This window comes from Hirundo rustica, chromosome 1 (assembly GCF_015227805.2).
Source record: "Hirundo rustica isolate bHirRus1 chromosome 1, bHirRus1.pri.v3, whole genome shotgun sequence".
NCBI classification, from domain to species: Eukaryota; Metazoa; Chordata; class Aves; order Passeriformes; family Hirundinidae; genus Hirundo; species Hirundo rustica.
Genome location: NC_053450.1, coordinates 109,936,391 through 109,953,423, shown reverse-complemented (window position 1 = coordinate 109,953,423; position 17,033 = coordinate 109,936,391). Strand labels below are relative to the sequence as shown.

General features: G+C 40.7%; 1 protein-coding gene across 1 annotated transcript; it reads right to left on the bottom strand.

Moving 5' to 3' along the window:
• Positions 1–920: 920 nt before the first annotated feature.
• On the bottom strand, positions 921–7,358 carry RP9 (RP9 pre-mRNA splicing factor). Its single transcript, XM_040083639.2, has 6 exons — positions 7,156–7,358; positions 5,618–5,648; positions 4,708–4,837; positions 4,309–4,400; positions 2,810–2,871; positions 921–1,717 (listed from the first exon to the last, which is right to left on the bottom strand). Exons 1-6 carry the CDS (start codon positions 7,356–7,358, stop codon positions 1,498–1,500), a joined length of 738 nt encoding a protein of 245 aa, XP_039939573.1. The 3' UTR covers positions 921–1,497.
• Positions 7,359–17,033: the final 9,675 nt, after the last annotated feature.

The window sequence follows — 17,033 nt, the reverse complement described above, 5'->3', positions numbered from 1 at the left end:
CGGGGGGTTATTTTTACTAAATTGCTCAGACATGTAGGAGGGAGAAAAAGCATTTTAATTTATACTTTCCCTTGTCCTCTCTTCAAAAGCTTTGAAGAAATTTTAAAAATATATGCATTTTAGTCTATGGTTCCTTGAATTCATTGTTAATGTTCACTCTACTGTATTAGAGCTTTATCTTGGGGAGGTTTTTTTTTTCAATCTTAGCATACCCACAAAGGCTAAATTCTATAGACGTTCTTTCAAAGCAAATCTAATTTTCTCTTTCTTTTTGCACAGTACCAATATCCATCATCTAGTTCCTCAAGTCACAGCTCTGTACTAATGTACCCTGAGGTTTCAAAGAGTTGATTACTGTAATGCTGTTTATGGCTGTCTCCATCTTCCTGGTTCAGGCTGCAAGATTCTTTAAAAGAAAAGTGTAGTCAGTACATAAGGTCTAAGTACACAGAACTTTCTCTTCTTCCTGCTTACAAGTTCTTTACTATTGCTCTGTGGCTTCATGCATATAGTTGAAAACTATTTTGAGAGCCTTACACATTTATCACATTTATATTCTTGTTACCTCATCAGATCTAGTAAACATAAAAAGTGGGAATTTATTAGCCCCAAGCCCTTCAAAAAGGAAACCTCCCTCAACTTGTATGAAAACAACTGATATTAAAGAATATGCAGAAATTAATCTTTTTAATTTGTTATGTGAAACTCCCCCTGTTTAAATAACTTAACCCACTACCTCTTTACCGTTAAGGTAAATATCTAACATCATTACTCTTAGCTCCCACGTCATTGGTTTAGACACTGTAGATGTTTCACTTTAGATGTTTCAGAACTGTGTATTAATGGTAGTGATATTGAGATTTTGTTACACACACACACACACTCACACACACAAAAATCAAGTCTTCCTGATTCTACAATTTTGTCTTAAAGTAAATCCCCTTGATTACTTTTTTCCCCTGCAGCAATCTTTATTTCCCTAGCTGCCAATATTAGGATAAGTACACAATTTCAGCACGTATGCAGAGAAGAAAATACAGTACAAACTGCTCGTTATAAGCACTGTAAGGGAACTCTTAGTGCTCTGCATGGTGCAAACTGCAGTCCTGTTACAGTGAGGCTTTGTATATAATAAAATAACTTCATGGAGTAAAGATACTTCAACAGAGAGTCTGCTAATGCTGCAGGTTTGTCGGTGATCCCTTGGTGGTAGCCATTTTCTGCTGCTGGTCACGGGCAGCAATGCAGAGGTCCCATCTGACCAAGCTGGATGACTCTCAGCATGGGTTTTACAGCACAAAGATATGGTTTAATGCAGCTTTCTTCTTTCTGACTGCAGAGGGGCAGAAGAGGATGCCAGTGTAGGATGCTGTGTGCATACACATGTATGTTTCAAGTTTAATAAAGCCCTTTCTGGTGTTTTCTTCCTCATTTTCTGAATCTTTCCTCGCAGCTCACAAGTAGAGAGGTCAATGAGCATGCAGCAGGTGACTGCTGTCAGTCAGATTCTGACTTGTCATTAGATTTGGATGATTTATGCTTCCTCTTTTTCTTCTTTTTCTTTTCTTTCTTTTTCTTTTCCTTTTTTCTCTTTTTCTTCTTGTGTTTATGTTCTGAGGAAGTGGAGCTGCTGCCATCTTCATCATCCTCATCACTGTCATCACTGCTATCAGATTCTGAGGTAGAGTCCTCCAGGAGCTGCTTCAGTTGCTGTATCCTGAGTTTAAAATATGTGAATGAGAATCCTTTCTAGCTCTCTTCTACCTCTAGTAATTTATCCTAGCTTTCATCTTTCCTTCTGGGCTTGAGAAATGGAAGCTGCAAGCAAAGGGCAGGGGAACACTTCCTCTTTTGCTTAATTACTCTCATTACAGATAATATCATGGACTGATAAAAGTAACTCCTTTGAGATAAGCAGACGTTCTGCTTTCAGGGACTTCCCATCCCATTGGATAGGAAAGGCAGACTAGCTTATTGGCTTATTTATGTGTGCAGAATAATAAGGCAACAGCTATCACCGGCCCACCAGTTGATAAGAAGTTCTATGCTTACGCCTACAAAGGCACATTGGGATATTATGACATTCATCGCCCTGCTGATACAGAGGGGATGTCAGTGAGGCTGACAGAGTAGGCTCTACTCTGGATGCAGAAATATTTTTGCAAGGCACTCTTCCTTTGAACTTTCAAGGATTAGTGGCAAATAGGGACTAAGTATTTGCTTATTTTATTGCTGTCTTCTGTATCCTCTTCAAGGATTCCTCTCCAAGAGTGCTGCTCTATGGGCTACCTATATTTGTGCAGTTATCCCACTGAAGCAGTTCAGGCAAGAAAGCATCAAGAACTGCCACTTTATATACTAAATAATGACCTCACAAAAGTAGCAATATCAGATGCCTAGAACTAGCTTTCTAACCACCCCTTAATTTCTACTGAAAGCATTCTGACAAACGAAATTTTAAAAAACATCTCAGTGATGTCAGTGAAAGAAAAAAAAAAAATCGAACTGTTTTTTCAGGCCTAAACCAAAACCACACCTAAGTACCTGAATATTATAGCATAAATACATACAACTGCTCTTTAAACTTTGAGAAAAATACAGAAACTAAAGAATCAAAGTGATTGGAAATACTAAAGAGTGATTATTTAGAAAGCAGAAATGCATTAGTCTGTCAACATAAAGAAACTGCCATTAAAAAAATGTTCTGAGCAAAAAATAACTTTCTTAAAAAGGTCACCTATACATTAGTGCCACATTACCAAAATAAAAACGAAATTGAAAATGCAGTTTTTACTACAGACACACTCACCTCTTTTCTTTTTCATGACGCTTATTTTCCCTTATTATATCATACATTGGATCTTCATGTGCCTTTAAAATGGAAAACAGGAAATACAATGTTATCACTAATGGTTTTATTTCCTAAAAAAAAGAAACCAAAGCAACCTAATGCAAGAGGCTTTTATCAAAAGACGGAATATGCTTAGCAAGCTCTTAATTCACTGTCAGACTCAGCACTGTTCACCTGAACTGGTGTAATTGCTTTAGGGAAAGGTTATCATCTCCAAAGAAGAGGACTCTCCTTAGGTATGTATCTCCCTAACTCTCCAATCACAGCCAACGATGAGAATCCCATACATAATCTGTGGGAATATAGCTAGACACAGATGGAATAATCAAGTTCAAAATAATGAGCTGTACCCTTACGGTATATTTAAAAATTTAAGATATAAACAAACAGGAATACAGGAGCAAGGCATGTAAGACACATGGATAATGAAGTTGCAGTTGTCCTATCATGCTATGCACTACCATTACTGGTTCTTAAATCAAATTAAATGGGCATTGCAGCAAAAGAGAGCTGTGAAGGAAGACAACAAATAAACTTTGCAGACATTTAAGGTGGGTTCATGCCATGCAAGAATGCAGAAAAGAGGTGGGATGTTCATTTCTGTTGGACAATTAAGCAAACAAGTCCAAAAGAGAGGAGAGATGGCAGATGCTGACCAGAGGTGGGAACTGAAATGTCAGGAGCAAATGAAAGATGTTGGGAATGCACCATGAAGGGCCTTGGACATACAGCAGGAGTTTGATGCAACAAAGAAACCCAAGGGAAAATGAAGAATAGAGGCAGTCTGGTCATGGGAAATGTCTAAAAATACTCTGTGCAGTTGCATACAATCAGTATGAATCCAGAATCTGGACAGACTAAGCCAAGATTACATTTTTCAAGGATAGAAATGAGGACATAAGACATGAAGTGATGACAGCTTGAAATATAGGTTAATGATGCATAGCAACAGAAATAGTTAAAGAGACCACACAGGAAGAATCTGCAGAACTGAGATGCAGCTTCGTGTAGCAAGAGATCAGACTTGTAGACAATGACTGGATTACAGACCTAGACAGCAGCATTCATGATGTGGTTGTTCACAGCAAGAGCAGAAGGCTTGAAGCAGCTGTAATGTGGGCAGCTCAAGCTTGACTAAACATTTTTTGTTATGTTAACATTTTAATCACAAAAAAAGAAGAATATAATGGTTGAAACAAGTTCTTGAAGATTTCCAATTTATATGTAAAAAAATATTAGTTTTCCTCTCGTAGAGCAGATTTTCTGCAAAGCAGTCAAACATCCAACCACATCTGTGGCTTTTTCTTTATTAGGAGATTTTCAGCATCTATATTATACTAGAGACAGAGGAAAAATCCTTAATAAAGCATCATCTAACAGGCTTATCTTCAGTTGCAAGATTATACATTATCTGTACTAAAAAATACAAACAGTAATACTACAATATTGGTACTCACTACTCTAAATTGCTCCAATTTCTGATTGCCTTTAATAAAGAATGGGCACTCCTTATCTCCTGTTCTGTGTCCATAACGTTTACATCTCCAACCTTCAAAAAAAAAAAAGCAGCAGTGAATTGCACCTCTGAGACAGATCAGAAGAAGCCAAAACCACATTTCTACAAAATATTTTCAATCTGTTGGAAGAAACAGAGAGATACAACTAGTATATTGATAAATGTAATGTCCATAAAATACAAGGCCATTACAGCCTTCAAGATACTGGTTGCTTTTATATCAATATGATGTCAATCTACCTGGACTTCATCATCTGTCCACCAGACATTCTGCCCTCCCCCAGCGTAAATGGATGGATATATGATGGTCCAATGACATCTGGAATATTTTCAGCCTTACACTGCATAACTTTGACTTCTTTTCCCAAAGGCATCCAAAGCCCTTTTGTTGGGGCATGTGCCAGGAATTCTCGTGCACTTTCATTGCCTGGTACATCAGGTATGCAGTCTTCTGGTTTTGTTTCATTCTCCTACAAAAAAAAAGAGGAAACATAAGGACAATAAAATAACTTCCTTTTTTTAACTTTGCAAAAACTAATACTTCAAGTGTACAGACCTTCATTTAACAGGAAACCTGTTTCCCCCATTACCTTTTTCCCTTGTAACACACAAAAGATCTAAAATACTTGACCCTTTCTTTTCTTCTCTTCTCTTCTCACCCTTGAATTTTGCAGCCAGAACTTTGCTGCACAGGAATTGCATTCCTTCCCATCCATTTTAGTAATTTATTTAAATAAATAATAGAAATGAAAACTTAACACAAAGCAGAGACTTTGTTATCTTCTTCCTGCTAGTAAGACATAACAATTACAATGAAGCCTTTACAAAACAGAGCAGTTATTTTTTAGGCTAAAAGAATTGCTTTATTGCTTAGGTATATAAATTTGGCAAAAGTAATGATCATAATGAAAGAATGATTTCAGCCTAAGCAATAGAGAAGAATCCTGAAAAGATGTCATGCAAACTGAAAATCTGCTTTCCATAAATGACTCCCCTCTGCCCACACTATTAAATACTGCATAAAATGTGCTAGGAGATGATGAAAGACCTGGTGTCCTATCTGATTCTGGGCATTTCACTCTGGATCACCAAGACAAAGTGATCATGTAATGTAATGATTCCCTGAGTTTTTCCTGGGAAGCACTTATTTCTCTCTGTAATTTATATAGGCAACACAGACACTTAACACATAAAGAACACATTTTGTGAAAATCCCTCATAATCCTAAAAAATTACTGCTATTTACCAACCTTAATTAGCCCAGGGGGAGGTTTCTCATAGCTGAAAAGCAATAGAAATATTGTTACTCTGCAGCTTAGCACAGACAAATAAATTGAAAAAATAGAGTTCTTCAGTAGTACTGAGTTAAAACCTTCAGCTCACATTTTTCCTTAAATTTTACCCTAAAACTAATAACTAAGAACTACAGCAGAACACAGATGCAGCAAGCTGAGACACAGCATTTATCATATTAGTACATGTTTTTTGCAAACTTCTTTCAGATTCATATTCTTGTGGGAGCACTACTTCCTGGGGATATGTGGGATATCTTCTTTAGCTCCAGTTACCATACATGCATAATTCTCTCCTCTTTTTCTTCTGCATCCCTCCTCAAGATCTCCAAACTTCTTTACTCCAACACTGCTGAATCACATAGCTGAAAATGTCAAGTCAGACTGTTCCCTACATCTAGCTTTGCCAGCCAAACCTAATACAGAGTAATATCATCATCTTCTGTGTATTAAACCTAAAGGCAGAACCCTACTGACCAAAGTACCATACTTTCTCCAGCGTTTCTTTGGGGTTAAGAGCAGATAAAATATTCGTTAAAATCCAAGTAGCAGACAGGTATTACACAGAGCAACTGAGAAAATGCATGTGCTAAGGAGTTAAATGCCAAAGCAATACAAAATGGTCCTGGAGGTAAAGAACACACAAGATGAAGGTCTGTGTAAGTGAATTTGTATTGGGTTTTTCCCCCTAAAATCTCATCTGCATTTTAACAGATACACTGTTTCATGTAAACTGCCACCTTAGTGAAAAGTGTAGAGTGATCTTAGAAGAATGGAGATTTTTTTGGTTTTGTTTTTCAATGGCACAAGAACGGCACTGTGCAAACCCAGAGCCCCGAAATCTTCTGCTTTATGGAAGACTCTTCAACAGGACTTTCCAGACATTATCCACATATGAAAACAGCAGGACGTGAAACATCTGTACTGGCTGTGCATCATTTTAGGTCGTAAGTTTGATGGCATAGATAATATTTCATTGGCTTAGCAGGGAAAAGGTGGTTAAAGTATGTTCATTCCATCTTTATAACAGTAACTGCGGAGCACCGTTTGGTGCATTTAATAACAAACTGATTTTCACTTCCACGCGGAAAAGAAAAAACCAAAATCATGTTCTTGTGTACCTTCTGACCTTTTTATTCCATTAAAACAATAATTCCTTTTCAGAGAAATAACATAAACCTTTTACAGCACCTTTTTATCCCAAATTATTTTTTTTTTTTTTCCCATTCTAGTGGAACAACCTCTGCTGTACCTCTCAGACTTGGAGGAACCAGGGAGAGCCCCTTCTGAGCCCCAAGAAGCCCTTCATAAGTCACCAAGCGACTCTGCAAGTGGCCCCGAAGCCCTTCTGCCGCCTCACCCTTAAGGGGACAGGGGAACAATAATCACCACCCCCCAAACCCTGCACTGGAAACGAGCCCCGAACGCCGGCGGGGCGCGCTCAGGGCAGAGCCGGGACGGGAGCCGCGGGCAGCCTCCCCTCCTCCGCTCCTTACAAAGACTCCAGGTGCTGGATCTTCTGGAGCTGCTGCGCCTCCTGCCTCTTCCGCTTCCTCTCATGCCGGTCCTGGGTCCTGCCGCCGCTCGCCGCGGGCTCCGCATGGCTCCTGGCCCGCGCTTGGCTGCCCCTCGCCGCCTCCCCCTCCTCCGCTTCCTCCTCCTCGTCCTGCCCCTGCCCCCTGCGCGCCCGCTGGGCCATGGGCGCGGCGGCCAGAGCCGCGGCGGACGGCGGGGCCCCGGCGACGCCCCCTCCCCGCCCTCCGCATCCCGGTTTCCGGCCGAGCGCCGACTTCCTCCGGCGCCGGCAGCCCCCGGCACCCCGCCCCTCACTGGCCCGGCCGGCTCCGGGCTCCCCCCGCCGCAGCCTCAGCACGCCCGGCGCCTTACCGGGGCTCAGGAATAACGTGTGGAGTGTTGTGCCTGCAAAACACCGATATTTAATTTAAAAAAAAACCATACCGACGTCCCAGTCATTTCTCCCTTGCCACCGCTCCGGTAGCGTGAGACCCCAGCTGCAGTGCTGAATCCAGCTCTGGGGTCCCCAGCACGGGAAGGACCTAAAACTTGGAGCGCGTTCAGAGGAGGCCACCAATGATTAGAGGGAGGGACCAACTCTCCTGTGAGGAAAGGCTGAGAGAATTTGCGTTGCTCAGCTTGGAGAAGGCTCTGGATGACCTAACTCTGGCCTTCAGTACATGAAGGGAGCGACAAGAAAGACGGAGGGGGACTTTCCACAAGGGTGTGTTGTGACAGGACGAGGGGGAGTGGCTTAAAACTGAAAGAGAGTAGGTTTGGATTAGATAATGGGAAGAAATTCTTTATTGTGATGGTGGTGAGGCATTTTGCATAGGTTGCCCAGAGAAATTGTGTCTGCCCCATTCCTGGCAGTGTTCAAGGCTGGGTTTTTCGGGGCTCGGAGCAATCTTGCCTGGTGGAAGGTGCCCCTGCCCGTGTGGGGAGTTGGAACGAGGTGATCTTTAAGGTCTCTCCCACCTCAAAGCCTTCTGTGATTCACACACACGACTGAGAGGTGTATGGGTACACATGGGGGAATATGGCAGTGGGTTGGCTCTGAGGTGTCAGGGAGCCAGTGTCTCCAGGGTGGAGGGGAGGCTGGGGGAGCTGCTTCCCTCACCAAGTTGAGGATGCAGCTGTGGGGCCTCTGAGGTTGGGGAAAGGGTATGGAAGGATGGCCCCATCATAGTGCTCAGTGGACATTCTTTACTGTGCAGGTGGTGAGGTACTGGAACAGGTTGCCCAGGGAAATTGTGCATGTTCCATTCCTAGAAGTGCCCAAAGCCAGGTTGGAGGGAGGACTGAGCAACCTGGTCTAGTGAAAGGTGTCACTGCCCGTGGTGAGGGAGTTGGAACTAGATGATCTTAAAGGTCCTGTCCAACCAAAACCATTCTATGGTTCTGTGATTCTGTGCTTGCCAAGTGACCAAAATACATGTGGCTAGAGGGAGGAGAAGGTCAGCATCCAAACCAAAACCCAAAGTTGGGTTTGGTTTCTCTTCCTTTTATTTTTTTTTTTTTTAATGGGTGAGTTGCTGCCTCGGAAGGTACATGTTGGTTATGGGGCAAGGTTCTAACGCCAAAAAGTCTGTAAATAGAGACTTTATTTTGGAAGCAATTCCAGCAAGGTCTGGCTAGGGCCATGCTGCTGTAGTGGGACCTAGCTGACAAGCAAGGGCAACCTCCTCTTCAGTGTATGAGCACCACTGGAGAGGGAAATCTACTCCCAGCCTTTGCAGCTTCCTGCTTTGGCTGTGATCTCTCTATTAGGGGATGAGCAGCAGTTGTAGATCGGTATTGGGAAGGCAAAGTTTAAATTTCTAGTTTCATTTCATACTGAAATTCAAGGGCTCATGAGGTTTTGGGAATTGCTTAAGAGCTGAGTGAAAATATATCTAAGAAAGTATATCTTAGAAGTCCAGGAATTGAAGGTGTTTTTAACTGTGATCATTGTTGTGCTTCAAAAGTGCACATCAAAGGCAAAGGATGGCAATTGCTATTACAGCACCCTGTGATTTTGAATTCAGTAAGACAAACATGGTTCTGAGAATGCCTGTCCTTTACAAGGTAAAAAACAATCTTACTCATTATTTAACAATGTGATATTGTTAATCAAACACTACTTTAATATTACTTTAGCTTTTACTCAGTAAAACCTTATCTGGGACGAACATTCACGTCTCGTGTTTCTCACTTGCATTCAGCTAAGTGGCTGCCATTGTAACTTGAGATCCCAGGAAACTATTTTTGTCCAATTAATTGTCACAGTCCTTTTCAAGGCAAAAGGTGCTTATTTTAATGTTTAAACAAAATAATCTAGCTTTTGCATGTAATGACGCTAATATATACTATTGATGAAGATTTCTATTTCATGCACCAAATTTTGTAGGTTTACTGGCCCTGGAAAGAATGAAACGGCCGTTCTTCCACAAAACAACACTCAGCAGCAAAGCAACATAACCTTGCATATACACTTGTCAAAAGAACCCAACTCCTGCTCTACATAAACTAATTCCGACCCATCCGTCTGGCTGAGATGTCATAGGATGGTGCATAAGTTGTGAGTAAACCATTTGCATTCATCCCATGGGCTTGTAGACAGCTTGTGTATTTTCCTTAGCAGTGGGCCTTTGGGGAGCAGCCTTTCCATGGGCCTAAACTCAGAACAGGCTGAATTGCTGGCATGTCTTGAACAGGCAGATCACAGCAGCTGACTCAAGGTGCAAAACTCCATTAAGACCGCTTGTCTAAAGGCTTAGAGGCAAAATCAGTTTATTTGCTAATCTGAGTTAAATATCTGTGTATGAGGCAAATGCAAGGTGATGTGGTTTAATATAATCCAATGTGAAGTAGATGACTGCATACTTGCTGGAGGCTAGGAGATTTGCTGCTGTGACACTCCTGGCATGTGGGAACGTGTCAAACTGCAATCACTCCCTTACATGGTCACGTATCTTCAAGCAACAAGTGAGGTAGGAGAAATATTTTTAGGTGTTGCAATTACATTTAAAATGTCTGGAAGAATTGAGATGAGACACATTATCAATTTTTCACTCTATTTAGAGAAACAGCAATAGTTACTATTACCAATACCTTGGGACGAGCTGGACTGATGCCTACTGAATAGAGACTTTATGTTGGAAGCAAACTGAAGTGATATAATAGAGTTTTTTGGCCCCCCTTTCAGGCCAGTGTTTTTATTTTCAAGCGCCTTTTTACTTCACTTTTTCAAACCAACAGATTAGTCAGACTCTGAGACAGCTTTCCAATGTGATAGGACAGTGACAGAAAACCGAATATGATTCCAAGATGGAGTGTTTCTAGTTCATGAATGGTATTCTGTGGGAGAGATGTGTGCAATAGCAGAAGAGACAGGAGTTTTCCAAAAACCCTGCCAGTCCCGCTTTCATACACTCTTGACTGTCCTAACTTGGCTGAAGACTTCTGCCAGTTTGGAGAAGGTAAGGGCCTGGCTTAGATGACCTCAGATTCAATGACTTCAGCTTTGACAGAATAATTGGCACAAATTCAGGAACTAAGTGCATGGTCTCAACAAAAGTGTGGGGTTCCAATGGAGGTAGAAGGACACATCATAGTATATATAATCCCCTTCTTACTGTTAAGTCAATGGGATCTTGGCTGTGTTCTTTGCATCCCAGTGGCTTGGACACCTGGGCTGTAATTTCTGATCAGATCAGGACATTTGGATATCATCTTTACTGCAATAACTTAATGGGCCACACAGGACATAAAATTTGGTAGATACATAAATCCACAGTGGTTTAAATGTGTTCTTCAGTTTGATACAAGTAATTTTCAGAGTATTTTCTCATCTGTTTTGGAAATGAACTTTATCACTTTATTACCTGTCTTATAAGTACTGAGATGAGGCTTTTTTAGTCAGAGATAATTATTTAAAGCTGTAGGTAGCTCCAAAGTTTATTTTTTTCATCCTTTGCTGAGAAGAAACCCTGGATTCCTGTGTTACATGCTTACCCAAGAATGCAATTGCTTTCATATTAGTCCTTAGGAAAAATCAAACCAAAATGAATTGTGGAAAGGAGGGAGTAGAAACAAATTGTTACTTTCATTTCTGTTTATTCTGAGGCAAAGGTGCTCAGTATCTGTAAAATGCTTAAATCCATTCTATTTAAAAAGGGTTTATATTCACTGAGGATCTGGTTCCTAGTACTTAGAAGGGTATTTATTTGAAGCTGTGGGATGAGTTTCTGTTTCCTTTATATGAGTGTAGTGCTTCAGTCATTTCAAGAAGTTAATTTTTTGGGGAAATGCTATCTTACAACGGGTGCCATGGCACTGTACTTCCAGCGTCATCCAAACATCTAAGCAGAAACATTGTTGCATTGTGAAGTATCCAAAAAGCCATTATCTTTCATGGTATCCACTACAACTTTATAATGTTTCAGCTACAAGCGATAATACTGGCACCGAATTAATTTACATCTATGTCATCCCATGGGCATCAGTACTCCGGAGAGATTGCAGCCCTGGCAGAATGTCAGCCAGTCTGTTTTTCTCCATTTTTGGCTAGCTAGAGCTTTGGGCCAGGATCTGTTTCTGATTATGTGTCAGATATTACGCATGAGAGAGGAATCCAGAACCTGTGTTAGGCTTCATGGGAAGTTAAGCACCTCCTAATGGGATCCAGAAGAAGCAGATCTGAGCAGGCTGAGCGGAGCACAGTCTAAATCCAGCATGCCCAACCCATGGCTGCCTGAAGCTAGATGGAGACATTCAGAACAGAGCGAGTCTAAGCTCTGGACCACTTTTGACCACAGGGAAAGTGGCCTCAGAACAGCAGTGGGCCTTTAATCACTTGGGAATCTCAGCTATTTGGAGAGATGCTAACATCCTTTCTTGCAGAGAAAAGTTTTGTCTGAAGTGAAAATGCTGGCAGTTTCTTTTGATACCAGTTTAGCAATTAGAAAATTTGGTTCCCTCCTTGGTCTGGGTATTCAGTGGTGGGAGTTCTGTGTCACTGGGATAAAATACCCCCTTAAGCATCAGGCTAACAGCTACATCAGTGGCTGCCATCCACCTTTTATACTGCACTCTTTGGAAGCAGTAGAGAAAAGCATTTGAGATTCATGGGGCCAGAAGGACAAGTGTGTTTGAATTTGGCTGTGAGTACACTGAGTGCCCATCCATCAATGGAAACTGTACTTCTTTCTGAGATAGAAAATCAATACTCTAAGCAGGGACCAGAGCTCAGTTCTTCCCTGTTTAGCACCTTTTCACCGGGTGACAGTGTTGTGCTCCTAGTTTCTACTTCTCAGATTAATCTCGTATTTACAATGATACTGCTCAGCAGTGAAGTGTTCCTACACATCTGAACCTTTACTGTGTGTTTACTACCATATGTCATCACATAAAAGGAGTGAGTGAGTGGTATGATCCAGTTGTTGAGAGATGCCTCACCAGAATGTACTAACCAGCCTTACCTCCACTAGGCTTGGAATTAGCATCTTCCTGTTGCAAAATCTTCTCTTCTGTGCTTATCTTGAGTTCCTGATGTGGTGTTTTATCATTCAGCAAGTTCCTTCTGAGGCCTTGAAAGTGTCTGAGACAGGCAGTTGTGATCTTTAAACCTCTTGCAGGCAGCAAATGTCTGAAAGAACAGGATGGCCACAGCTGCATTTTGTACAGTCCCGATCCTGGTGGTATTTGATATTATCTGTACATGTCCACAGGGAAATTTGATATTACTTGTATTTGATATTATCTGTACATGTCCACATGCCTTTTAGGAAAATTGGGCAGAAGAACATCAAACATCCATCAAAGCTGGATTCAAACCAAGCACAGGTGTGAACTAAGCATTGAATTGTTTATTTCTATAAAGACTAGGTTACTATGTAGTTTATTCAAAAATGTGCACTTGCAGGGAAGTTTTATAGCTAAGCAAGGAAGCATCTCTGGAAATGAGTTGAACGAAGTGATTTGAACTACAATTTTAGTCTGAAGTCCCTTGAACAGCTACATCCCATTTTAAGCACTCAAATATTTTTATTGGATCAATCCCAAAGTCTGATAAGCTGGAATTTAAAAGAGGAATGTGTCACCGAGACACACAAAGCAGTCACACACAGACAAGAGATTTTCGCAGAGGTCCTTCCGATCCAGCTCCCAGCTGAGAGAGCGGAGAGAAGAGAGCCCCTTTGTTTATTTCTTACTTTTTATACATTTGTGGGTCTAGCAGAAGATTGGCTTTTTGGGGTTTCCACCCCTCAACCTCAGTGGCCAGACCAATTGTCAGTTACAATTGTTTTCAGGTTAGAAATATGCAAACAAAGGACAGAGAATGAAAAACAAAGGATTTGTTTATGTTACATCTGTGGGAAAGGTAGAAAACTGCTCTTAATATTGTACAATAACTAAGAATATCTGATTCCATTTAAGAAAATCAAAAGGCTCAGAAAAACCAGGGTAACAGGAATGTTCATCTTCCTTTTTGTAGATTCTGTCCTTCAAAGCTTTGGTAGTTGATTGCATCAATGAACTCCCTCCATCCTTCTGTGGAGATACTGTCTTATTTATCACTTGGAATTTGTACAGTCACCTGCAGAAGTGCAATGCATGCCATCTTTTCAAGCCACCACTCAGTGAAAATAACCTTTCTTTAATCTTCTTTCATTATTTTAATTCAAGACATGGAATTTTAATTATGGACATGGAATCACTGAATAACTTACATTTTTCATTGTTTTTTTCCTTTTTCCCCTGATCTTTGTAAATAAATACAAATAATTGTAATGTAGTCCCAGACATTTTGCCTTTTTTTTTTCAGGAAGAAAAGAGTTGTCATCTTTGACGAGTGTATACTTGTGTGGTACACTCTTGATATAGCATTGCACTTCTGTGTGTACGCTGACATTGAATCATGGAATCAGTACAGCTGGAAAGACCTCCAGGTTTATTGAGTCCAACCTCGGACTGATCACAGCCTTGTCAGCTAGACCAGAGGACTAAGTGCTGTGTCCAGTTGTTTCTTGTACACCACCTGGGATGGTGACTCCACCACCTCCCTGGGCAGCCCATTCCAATGCCTGACCTCCCTTCCAGTGAAGAAATTCTTCCTGATGTCCAAGTGGAAACTCCCCTGGCACAGCTCAGTGCTGTGTTCTCTCATTCTATCACTTGTTGCCTGGGAGAAGAGACCAATCCCCACCTTCCTACAGCCTTCTTTACCTTCAAGGTACTTGTAGAGAGCAACATATTGTCTCTTCTGCTAACAGAGAACCCCAAGTACATCGTTACAGAGACAAAAGTTTTATTTGCCTTCAAAAGGCTTTACATGAGTAAGGACTGATCCCATTTGGGAACTGTGTGAGCAGTAGGAGCACTCAGATGCTAATGGCACGTTATATAACAGTAGGGAAGGGAGATTTTGGCTGACAACCCTTGGACAGTCTCCCAACTTCTTACAAAACATACCATCCTTTGTGGGATCACTTGTGCCCAAGCTGTGTGGCCAGGACTTTGGTTTCACAAGAAACAGCCAAATGCAATGAAATCCATATTTCCCTATATATATATATATATATATATATTTACAGATGAGAGTTTGAGTCAGCATTGCTGTAATTTGAACCCCTTATTAGGGGGACAATAATTATTTCAGATTGAATGTTTCTCTTGTATTAAATCTATTTATTTATTTATTTATACGTTGCTTCTTAAACCCTAATGGTTACAGTCTTACTGTCATTAAAGTTGGCAGGAGTTTTTCTACTGACAAAGTAAGAATCAAGGCTAGATTCTGGTAGCCAGTTGTTTTTTGGGTTTTTTTCACAGCTGCAGGAAATTCCTCCTTCTGAGCTTTGGCTATATTCTCAAATCAGTGATGGGTTTACAAGAGCTTTTTCCTTGCAAAAGCAGATTCCTTTCCTGAATTTTGTCTCTATAATGCAGTGACTGATAAAACAGTTCCCGTTTAAATGATGCCCAGCGTATCAAGTAAAATAGTCATCTTCAGAGCCAGCATCTGTCCTTGGTATGTCCCTTCTGAGCTGCCAACTTTCCAGTGGAACCTAAAAAGGCTCCAGTGTTTACTAATGGGTTACAGAAACTGCAGAAATAAAGTGATGAAAAATACAATCTAAAAAGTTGAAGGCAAAGATTCTTGGTTCTGCTTGCCACCTCTATTAAATGGGAAGATGACTTGTTAAAGTAGCTGATCTGTTAGTTCCATGCAAAGCAGAAAGCAGCTCTTCCCATTTAACGGTAGTTTTTTTTCAAAACTATCCAAAATTCACAGCTCTTTAGCTTAACATACTTCCCATATGTCCACTCACCAACAGCTTTCTAGGTAACTGAAATGGAAGGAATGGAAAGTCACAGTTCTAGACCTTCTTCTTTCCCTGTACATCTTGAGGGTAATATTGAAAGAGTAGTGTAGCACTGGCACAGCAATTAAGCAAGGATTAGTTAAGCAAGTTGACCTAGTAGTGTCTCTGACAGGAATGAGAAAAGAATTCTCCTATGGAACAGCTGAAGCTCATGCCAAACACACAGAAATAATGTTTTCCAGTGGTGGGCTAGGAATCTCTATGTTTCTATTCCGTTATGCTAGTTTTGCTATGAATGACATCCAGGAACACTCCCTCATAGTTACTTTTGCTTGAAAGCTACTGTCATCTGTAGTTATATAGATATAGAAATGGATAGATAAATATATCATTATAGATAGAGAAAACCACATTCTTTCCTAGTCCACTCTAGGCAGATTTGTGCATGGTCTGCACTTCTATTTGTCATTTGTGGAGTGTGCAAAAAAAAAAAAAAAAAATCAATTTAGCATCCTCTAACAGGGCTTTCTCCTGCCAGCCTTTCATGATGCTTTTTTTGGTCATGCTTGAATAAACTAAGAAATGAGAGGTGTTCTGCCCAGTTATAAAGTAATTTTAATAAAGTACCAGTGTTCTTGCCAAAACATGTTCTTGCCAAACATGGCTACAGGTGGTTAGACTGTGTTCAGAAAACATTAGGTGAGCTATCTGGAAACCACAGCTTGGAGGCTGTAGATTAAAAAAACAGGGTGTTTTGGGCCTCCCAAATGCAAGTACCAGATAAGAAAATTCAAGCAAAACAGAGGCCTCAGGACCACGACACAAACCACAGACTGTCAACCACAGATCATTAAAGAAATGAAGCCTTAGGAGTTGAGTCAATAGATTTTGTGCTTTACCTGCAGTATAGGTAAAACCTATAACCTGCAGTAAAGTGAGATGTAACACTGAACTGTGAGCCAGCAAGGAAGAAATAAAGTTGACAGACTGGTAGTGAACATGAAAAATGACCCCAAGCAAGACCTTGAGTGAGGAGGGTTTAAAAATACACAACATCATTTTCCTGGCAAAGAGGAAGACAAAGTCATAAATATTAGCACTGTAATTAAGGCAAAGAACTCAGGATGCTGACAACTTACTACAGCCAGCCCTTGCTTTTCCTAAAGCCTGATTTTATTGACTTTTAAACCCAGTGGAAAGGGGAGCATGAGACCAGAGAAAAGTATAGGTAATATTAACTTTGTGCATAGCTGTTCTAATTATAAATTTATTGAATTTGCCTCAATTATTAGCTGATTTGGACAATAAGTCTTAGCGTGATGTTAGCCAGACTAAAAATAACAACTCTTTCATTTGGTAAGGCTTTAATTCTTGGCTTTGTGTTTATGGAGTGTTTCTTTAGTCCACTTAGATTGCATGGGATGTTTGGTCTAAACTATAAGGACATACAGATAAAACTTGGGTGGAATAATTAGTGGAGAAGACAGGCAACAGAGCCTATGACTTGTGCTGCAACAGCTCAGCAAACCAGGAGTGGGTTCAGAATGTGC